The sequence below is a fragment of the Phoxinus phoxinus genome, assembly GCF_949152265.1.
Source record: "Phoxinus phoxinus genome assembly, chromosome: 22".
NCBI classification, from domain to species: Eukaryota; Metazoa; Chordata; class Actinopteri; order Cypriniformes; family Leuciscidae; genus Phoxinus; species Phoxinus phoxinus.
In genome coordinates this window covers 600,885-610,062 of record NC_136897.1, presented here as the reverse complement: position 1 = coordinate 610,062, position 9,178 = coordinate 600,885, and the positions used below count along the sequence as shown (strand labels likewise).

At 46.3% G+C, this 9,178-nt stretch overlaps 1 protein-coding gene across 2 annotated transcripts in view; it reads right to left on the bottom strand.

Annotated features, from left to right (window-relative positions):
* nckap1l (NCK associated protein 1 like) overlaps positions 1 to 9,178 on the bottom strand; it is an 83,125-nt gene that overhangs the window by 48,889 nt on the left and 25,058 nt on the right. For both annotated transcript variants that reach the window (XR_013795889.1, XM_079597512.1), the window contains exons 10-14: positions 8,361 to 8,417; positions 7,780 to 7,876; positions 1,622 to 1,731; positions 912 to 1,044; positions 745 to 826 (exon numbers count right to left, since the gene is read on the bottom strand). Coding sequence is in view for 1 of the 2 variants with exons in the window: in XM_079597512.1 (XP_079453638.1) it covers positions 745 to 826; positions 912 to 1,044; positions 1,622 to 1,731; positions 7,780 to 7,876; positions 8,361 to 8,417 (479 nt within the window). In the remaining variant the exon portion in view is untranslated. The remainder of the gene's footprint in view (positions 1 to 744; positions 827 to 911; positions 1,045 to 1,621; positions 1,732 to 7,779; positions 7,877 to 8,360; positions 8,418 to 9,178) is intronic.

Sequence of the window (9,178 nt, the reverse complement as noted above, 5' to 3'; positions counted from 1 at the left end):
TTAGAGAATGTTTTCCTACCTTTTACAAGAACATTCTGGGAACTAAAATAAAACTACCCGCTGAAAACATTATTATAACATTTCAAGATAATGTTCTCAGAACAGTTTTAGAACAAAAAAATTCTAGCTGGGTCTTTGTTTACTTCCGTTTGTTCTGTTGGAATTTTCCCGCACGTAAATTCTGACAATCGAAGTGCAGTTAGGAAAAGACCCATCTGGCCAACGAGTGATGTGGATGTTGTCACGTGACTGCATTTTGGTTCGTCTCATCAGCTGATTCGGACCAGAGCAATCAGTGTGGTGTGAAAAGGAACCAAACGCCTGAAAAATGCTACAAAGGATCATTTTTCTCCCTTGGTCCGGACCAAATGAACCGAACTACAGATGTGAAATCACCCTGACACTCTTTTTCCCAGACCAGACACTATCAGACAAGAACTGAATAATGAATGTTATATTCTGCCGAGCTGCTTAGAGCTGAAACTGAAAAAGTCTTGTATTTGATGAAGTTTGCATCATTGATTCTTTCTATTGATAGATTAAAGACTAATTCCCTAAACATTTTATCAAGAGTCTGAAGCGGGAAAACAGGGCAAGAAATTAAAATAATCCCTGGAATGTATTTATTAGACAACAGGAATATTACACTTTGCACAATTATACAAAATATGTGGCTGTGTTTCCACAAGTGTGTTCAGAAAAAATACCCAATGCATGTTGATCTGTACGGTGGAAAGAACTCACAGTGCTTGAGACTCATTGTAGAGAGAGATGAGACGAACGACGACATGAGAACCGATTCTTCTTCTGGACACACGTGCATGCCCTGAAACCAGAAGATAGAAAATGGAGCAAAAATGGCACATAAACATCTGATTGTGTGTGTTTGCGAAGAGGATAGAGAGCTGTACCTGTATGGTGTCGTTGAGCACGAGCGCGTCGTACTGGGACAGGTACTGGAGATGGTAACGCTGGAGGACGTACCTGTGCTGGACCAGAAGCACTCGCAGACGCTCCATGTGGAACAGCAGCTCTGCTATCTGTCTGCAACACACACACACACACACACACACACACAGACACACACACACGCGCACACACACACACACACACACACACGCACACGCACACACACACACACACACACACACACACACACACACACACACACACACACACACACACAGACACAGACACAGACACAGACACAGACACAGACACACGCACACGCACACGCACACACACACACACACACAGACATACACACAGCACAGCACAGCACAGCACAACAAACACACACACACACATAGCACACACACACACACACACACACACACACAGCACAGCACAGCACAGCACACACACACACACACACACACACACACACACACACACACACACACACACACACACACACACACACACACACACACACACACACACACACACACACACACACACACACACACACACACACACACACACACACACACACACACACACACACACACACAGCACAGCACAGCACAACACACACACACACACACACACACACACATTTTTCCAGGTCTTGGGAGAGTGTGCACAGTTTGAGTTGTGTTGTGCTCAGGATGAAACTCACGAGTCTGCGTAATCCTCCGGTGTCTTGGTTTTCGGGATGTTCTCTGCGTGACGCACGAGCCAGAGCACTTCATCACGGGAGAACGACAGTGCCATGAACACGTATAAAGCCTGGAACAACCACAGAGTTCAGCACACTCATCTATGGAAGCTTGTTTACGCCACAGAATAAAACAGGTGTGTGTGACTTAAGTGTGTGTTATAAAGTCAGAATTGCGTGCTCTAAAGTTGCAATTGTGTGTTATAAAGTTATAAAGTGCAGAATTGCGCAATTCAGAATTGCGAGTTATAAAGTCAGAATTGCAAAATCTAAAGTCAGAATTGCGAGTTATAATGTCAGAATTGCGAGTTATAAAGTTAGAATTGCGAGTTTTAAATTCAGAATTGCGAGTTATAAAGTCAGAATTGTGAGATATAAAGTCAGAATTGCGAGATATAAAGTCAGAATTGCGAGATATAAAGTCAGAATTGCGAGTTATAAAGTCAGAATTGCGAGATATAAAGTCAGAATTGCGAGATATAAAGTCAGAATTGCAAGTTATAAAGTCCAAATTGCGAGTTATAAAGTCAGAATTGCGAGTTATAAAGTTAGAATTGCGAGTTATAAAGTCAGAATTGCGAGATATAACGTCTTGGTTACGTATGTAACCCTCGTTCCCTGAGTACAGGGAACAGAGACATGTCGTCGGGGAGTTCCCTGACGAATTGGGATCACGCTAGGGAGACCAAATGCCTACGAGAGAATTAAAATGAGCCAATGAAAATTGGCATGCAGGAATGCATTCCGCAGCCCGCCTACCAGCGTGGGCATAAAAGGCGGAAGCAACGCATGCATAGTGCTTTTCGCTGAGGAGCCGAACGGTGTCCAGTCCTCCGCGAAGGTACAGCAACATGGCGAAGGGACGACACGTCTCCGTTCCCTGTACTCAGGGAACGAGGGTTACATACGCAACCGAGACGTTCCCTTTCGTCCTGGGAACTCAAACGTGTCGTCGGGGAGTTCCCTGACGAATTGGGATCCCTAATAAAACGCCATGGTGCTGGCCCCTTCCAGCGCCCAGCTAAGCTACCCTGCAGCAGTTTCTGAATAAGTTGCGGGAGCTAGCTAGGAATCACACTGCTGTTCCACAAGACCCGCTCAGTGGATATTGGATAACACTGGGAAACGTGCCCTAACCCCAAAAAAAGGGGAAGGGAACGCTGCGGAAGTCCCAGCCAGCCTGAGGAAGGCCTGGAATACACATATGTACTAGCCCAGTGGAATAGTGAAACATATGGCAGTCCCTGAGGTGGTCCCATCCGAGGAAGTGGGAGCGAACTCAACAGGGACGACAGAAAGAGTCTGTCTAGGGGAAGACACGGCTGAACTGCACGTGGCATCAAGGGTCACAGTAGAGACCACTAGAGAACACCCAGTCTACTAGCAACTCCACTAGAGGTAGCAGACCTGGCGCTGGCGGTCCGCTACGCCAGACACCGGAGGGGTGATGGAGGAACTCACGAGGCTCACCGACGTTGGGCGCCAATGGAGCAAAAAACGCACGTACCTGGCCGAAGCGCAGGATGGCGTAGCAAGCCGACACAACCTATTCCCTCGCACCACTGGCCGTAGCGAGCACTCGGGAGGAAACAGGTTCCACACGCAGGCTATAAAACCTAGCGAACGTGTTAGGTGTCGCACAGCCCGCAGCTCTACAGATGTCTGTCAGCGAGGCGCCTTGAGCCAAAGCCCAGGAAGCGGCAACACCTCTAGTGGAGAGAGCACGCAACCTGGGAGGACAAGGCTCACCCAGAGACTCATAAGCTCGGGTGATAGCATCCACTAACCAGTGAGCCAACCTCTGCTTGGAGACAGCCTTCCCCTTCTGCTGGCCTCCATAACAAACAAAGAGCTGATCTGAGGTCCTGCGTTCTGTCAACATAAACCCGCAGGGCGCGGACGGGACAGAGAAAAGCTAGGGCTGGGTCTGCCTCCTCCTGGGGCAGCGCTTGCAGGTTCACTACCTGAACCGCGAAGGGGGTGGTAGGAACCTTGGGCACATATCCAAGCCGGGGTCTCAAACAACGTGAGAAAGGCCCGGCCCGAACTCTAGGCACGATTCGTCGACCGAAAAAGCTTGCAGATCCCCGACCCTCTTGAAAGAGGCCAATGCCAACAGGAGCGCTGTCTTATTGGACAGGATAATAAGCTCCACTGTTGACAAAGGCTCAAAGGAGGACTTTGAGGGCTCTGAGCACCAGAGCTAGGTCCCAAGAGGGTACAGGGTGCAAAACGCGAGGTGGATTTAACCTCCTAGCACCCTTAAGGAATCTGATGATCAGGTCGTGCTTCTCCAAAGATTTACTCTCTACTGCATCGTGATCTGCGGCTATTGCAGCAACATACACTTTGAGGGTGGAGGGAGACAGCCTTCGCTCCAACCCATCTTGCAGGAAGGAAAGCACGACTCCGATCGGGCAAGTTCGGGGGTCCTCCTGACGGGAGGAACACCAAGCGACGAACAGGTTCCACTTCAACGCATAGAGGCGCCTCGTAGAGGGGGCTCTAGCGGAAGTGATGGTGTCTACCACTGCCTGTGGCAGACCACCTAAAACCTCCGCGTCCCGTCCAGGGACCAGACATGGAGTTTCCAGAGGTCTGGACGCGGGTGCCATAGAGTGCCCCGTCTCTGAGAGAGGAGGTCCTTCCTCAGAGGAATCGGCTAAGGGGGGGCTGTCGCGAGGAGCATGAGTTCCGTGAACCAAGTCCTGGTGGGCCAATACGGCACCACTAGAAGGACCTGCTCCTCGTCCTCCCTGACCTTGCACAGAGTCTGTGCAAGGCGGCTCACTGGGGGAAACGCATACTTGCGCCGGTCCCGGGGCCAGCTGAGAGCCAGGGCATCCGTGCCGAGGGTCCCCTCGGTCAGGGAGTAAAACCACTGGCAATGGGTCGTGTCTGGAGAGGCAAACAGGTCTATCTGTGCGGCTCCGAAGACACTCCAAATCAGCTGGACCGCCTGGGTCAAGCGCAGGAGCGCAGCTCCACCCCGAGTCAGAACTACCCATGTGCACTGAATGTGCAGGGGTAGTGAGAGAGGAAAAACTTCTGCAGATTTAGGCATGTTTGGCTTGCCATATTGGCACCAAAATGCTTCCATACTGCCAAAACTGTTCACATTCACCCAGACACTTTAGAATAGCCCAGGAAGTGTAGCTGTCAAGTCTGAATCTTCAGCATGAGAATATACTATTATAGTAGGAACTAATTTTATAGCAGCATAATTTTCAGAGTAAAACAGCCCTCTCTCTGATGTAGCGATCGACATCTGTCCTCCCCTGGAGCCCCGAATGAAATGCTTGGTCCCCCCATGAGAAGGACCAGAATCCCATCCGAAAGCCTCGACGGCACACGGCACGCTGAGCGGCTCAAGCCTTTACGTGAAAGGGGAGACGAACAACGTGCCGACGTGGTCATGCACTCATGAGAGAACATGAACCACCCACGAACGCACTCAACACACATTTGTTAGGCATGTGAAACAGTGATCGTGGCCGTCACCAGGCATGCAAGACAGTGAACGTGGGCATCATTTCGATGACACACGGCATGCTGGGCGCTCAAGCCTTCAGGCAAGGCGAACAACGTGCCGACGTGGTCATGCTTTCATAAGAAAGCATAAACCACCCACGAACACAGTCTCAGCATGTTTGCGATGCGCTAGAGGAGTGGGAAGCTCGTGAGGGTCTTTCACCTGACGAGACATTCCGCACTGTAACCCCCTGTAATCACCAAATGCTCCTTAGCCAAAGTAGTCCTCTCCTTTTTAGAAAAGGAACTAGATTGGGGAATCAAGCAAAAGGGACTCAACCTCGTAGAGGTACACGAGTCTCGACCGCGCATCTAGAGCGCCGAATGACGCCCGCTGGGTTGCCGTGACAACCCGCGCTGTCAGCCGGTGCTCGACGGCACACGGCATGCTGAGCGGCTCAAGCCTTTACGTGAAAGGGGAGACGAACAACGTGCCGACGTGGTCATGCACTCCTGAGAGGACATGAACCACCCACGAACGTAGTCTCACACACTGATTAGGCATGTGAAACAATGAACGTGGCCGTCAAATGAGGACAGGAAACGATCGCATCCAGAAACACACGAGTGAAACGTCATCCTGAAAAGGACGCGATCTTCACTCATGTTGCTCTTTCAGGAAGAAAGTACTCTCTCTATTGTGCTGAAGCACACAGGGACCCAACGCGGCAGCACAGCGGGGAAACTGCAAGCCCGCTGTGCGCACTCAACCGTTTACCAGCTGTGAGAACAGCTTTTGAAATAACAGCGTGTAAACGCAGCCGGCAGACAGGAACCGCGCGGTCGCTGAAACGCCGTCTCACCAACACAGAGAGATCCCGTCCCGAAACAGCAGACTCGTTGAGCGTAAGATACAATCTTAAAGCTCATTCACTCAGAGAGGACACAACCGGTCGGCTCCGAAGCTAAAAGCAATATGCATGCGTTGCTTCCGCCTTTTATGCCCGCGCTGGTAGGCGGGCTGCGGAATGCATTCCTGCATGCCGATTTTCATTGGCTCGTTTTAATTCTCTCGTAGGCATTTGGTCTCCTTAGCGTGATCCCAATTCGTCAGGGAACTCCCCGACGACATGTCGGAGTTCCCAGGACGAAAGGGAAAGTCAGAATTGCGAGATATAAAGTCAGAATTGCGAGTTATAAAGTCAGAATTGCGAGACATAAAGTCAGAATTGCGAGATATAAAGTCAGAATTGTGATATAAAGTCAGAATTGCGAGTTATAAAGTCAGAATTGCGAGACATAAAGTCAGAATTGCGAGATATAAAGTCAGAATTGTGAGACATAAAGTCAGAATTGCAAGACATAAAGTCAGAATTGCGAGATATAAAGTCAGAATTGCGAGATATAAAGTCAGAATTGCGAGACATAAAGTCAGAATTGCGAGATATAAAGTCAGAATTGCGAGTTATAAAGTCAGAATTGCGAGACATAAAGTCAGAATTGCGAGATATAAAGTCAGAATTGTGAGACATAAAGTCAGAATTGCAAGACATAAAGTCAGAATTGCGAGACATAAAGTCAGAATTGCAAGACATAAAGTCAGAATTGTGAGATATAAAGTCAGAATTGCAAGACATAAAGTCAGAATTGCGAGATATAAAGTCAGAATTGCGAGATATAAAGTCAGAATTGCAAGACATAAAGTCAGAATTGCGAGATATAAAGTCAGAATTGTGAGATATAAAGTCAGAATTGCGAGTTATAAAGTCAGAATTGCGAGACATAAAGTCAGAATTGCGAGATATAAAGTCAGAATTGTGAGACATAAAGTCAGAATTGCGAGTTATAAAGTTAGAATTGTGTTATAAAGTCAGAATTGCGAGATATAAAGTCAGAATTGTGAGATATAAAGTCAGAATTGCGAGATATAAAGTCAGAATTGCGAGATATAAAGTCAGAATTGCGAGATATAAAGTCAGAATTGTGAGATATAAAGTCAGAATTGCGAGATATAAAGTCAGAATTGCGAGATATAAAGTCAGAATTGCGAGATATAAAGTCAGAATTGCGAGATATAAAGTCAGAATTGTGAGACATAAAGTCAGAATTGCGAGTTATAAAGTTAGAATTGTGTTATAAAGTCAGAATTGCGAGATATAAAGTCAGAATTGCGAGATATAAAGTCAGAATTGCGAGATATAAAGTCAGAATTGCGAGATATAAAGTCAGAATTGTGAGATATAAAGTCAGAATTGCGAGATATAAAGTCAGAATTGCGAGATATAAAGTCAGAATTGTGAGATATAAAGTCAGAATTGCGAGATATAAAGTCAGAATTGCGAGATATAAAGTCAGAATTGCGAGATATAAAGTCAGAATTGCGAGATATAAAGTCAGAATTGTGAGATATAAAGTCAGAATTGCGAGATATAAAGTCAGAATTGCGAGATATAAAGTCAGAATTGTGAGATATAAAGTCAGAATTGCGAGATATAAAGTCAGAATTGCGAGATATAAAGTCAGAATTGCGAGTTATAAAGTCAGAATTATCTTCTAAAATGTTTTATTCTGTGGTGGAAACAAGCTTCCATAGAGATATGAGTTACTGTATATGGGAAAAAATTTAAAATTAAAAGAATGATTGAAACCTTAGGTCCAAGCAGTGCCGGTTCATCCTCCAACACTTTGATAAGTTCCTTCAGAGCGTTTCTCAGAAAGCCTCGCTTCTCTCTCCGCACGGCTCCGCTGGAGAACAACAGTTTCAGATTCAGTTCTCTATCAGCATCAGTTCTCTATCAGCATCAGTTCTCTATCACTAAGAGAACCTTACGTTTTATAATTTTTCAAACATTATGGAAACGTTACTTTTTAAATGTTCTCTGAACGTTCTGAAACAAGTACCGGTAGTAACATTAAAAAAAAAAACATTGTTGAAACAACAATGGGGTTCTCAACCAGCTTGCCTCCAGTGAATTCGTGACAGTTTCAGAAAACCGATGTATAAATAATGTTTTGGCGCTAACACTTTGAGAACATTAGTAAAGACCAGATAACTTTGAATGAATGTTCTATTAATGTTACTGGAAGAACATTTGTTCGTAACGTTCAAAACCTTGACAGAACGTTCCCTGTTCGCGGTTTTATTTTTTAAATGTCAAGGGCAATAACTGATAATGATTTTTTTCTTTCATCCCTGCGTTTGAAACAAGTTCATACTTCAGAAGCTCACCAGTTAGCGATGACATACTCTTTACATTCCTTGATGTCGGGAATACGCTTATTGTACCTGGAAAAGAATATGATAAGAAACACTGGAGTGAACACTTGAGAATCGTGCAGCATCATTCATGTGTTACCCTTTGAGACTGGAGTGTGTGTTACCCTTTGAGACTGGAGTGTGTGTGTTACCCTTTGAGACTGAAGTGTGTGTGTTACCCTTTGAGACTGGAGTGTGTGTGTTACCCTTTGAGACTGGAGTGTGTGTTACCCTTTGAGACTGGAGTGTGTGTTACCCTTTGAGACTGGAGTGTGTGTTACCCTTTGAGACTGGAGTGTGTGTGTTACCCTTTGAGACTGAAGTGTGTGTTACCCTTTGAGACTGAAGTGTGTGTGTGTTACCCTTTGAGACTAGAGTGTGTGTTACCCTTTGAGACTGGAGTGTGTGTGTGTTACCCTTTGAGACTGGAGTGTGTGTTACCCTTTGAGACTGGAGTGTGTGTTACCCTTTGAGACTGGAGTGTGTGTGTTACCCTTTGAGACTGAAGTGTGTGTTACCCTTTGAGACTGGAGTGTGTGTGTTACCCTTTGAGACTGGAGTGTGTGTGTTACCCTTTGAGACTAGAGTGTGTGTTACCCTTTGAGACTGGAGTGTGTGTGTTACCCTTTGAGACTGGAGTGTGTGTGTTACCCTTTGAGACTGGAGTGTGTGTGTTACCCTTTGAGACTGGAGTGTGTGTGTTACCCTTTGAGACTAGAGTGTGTGTTACCCTTTGAGACTGGAGTGTGTGTGTTACCCTTTGAGACTGGAGTGTGTGTGTTACCCTTTGA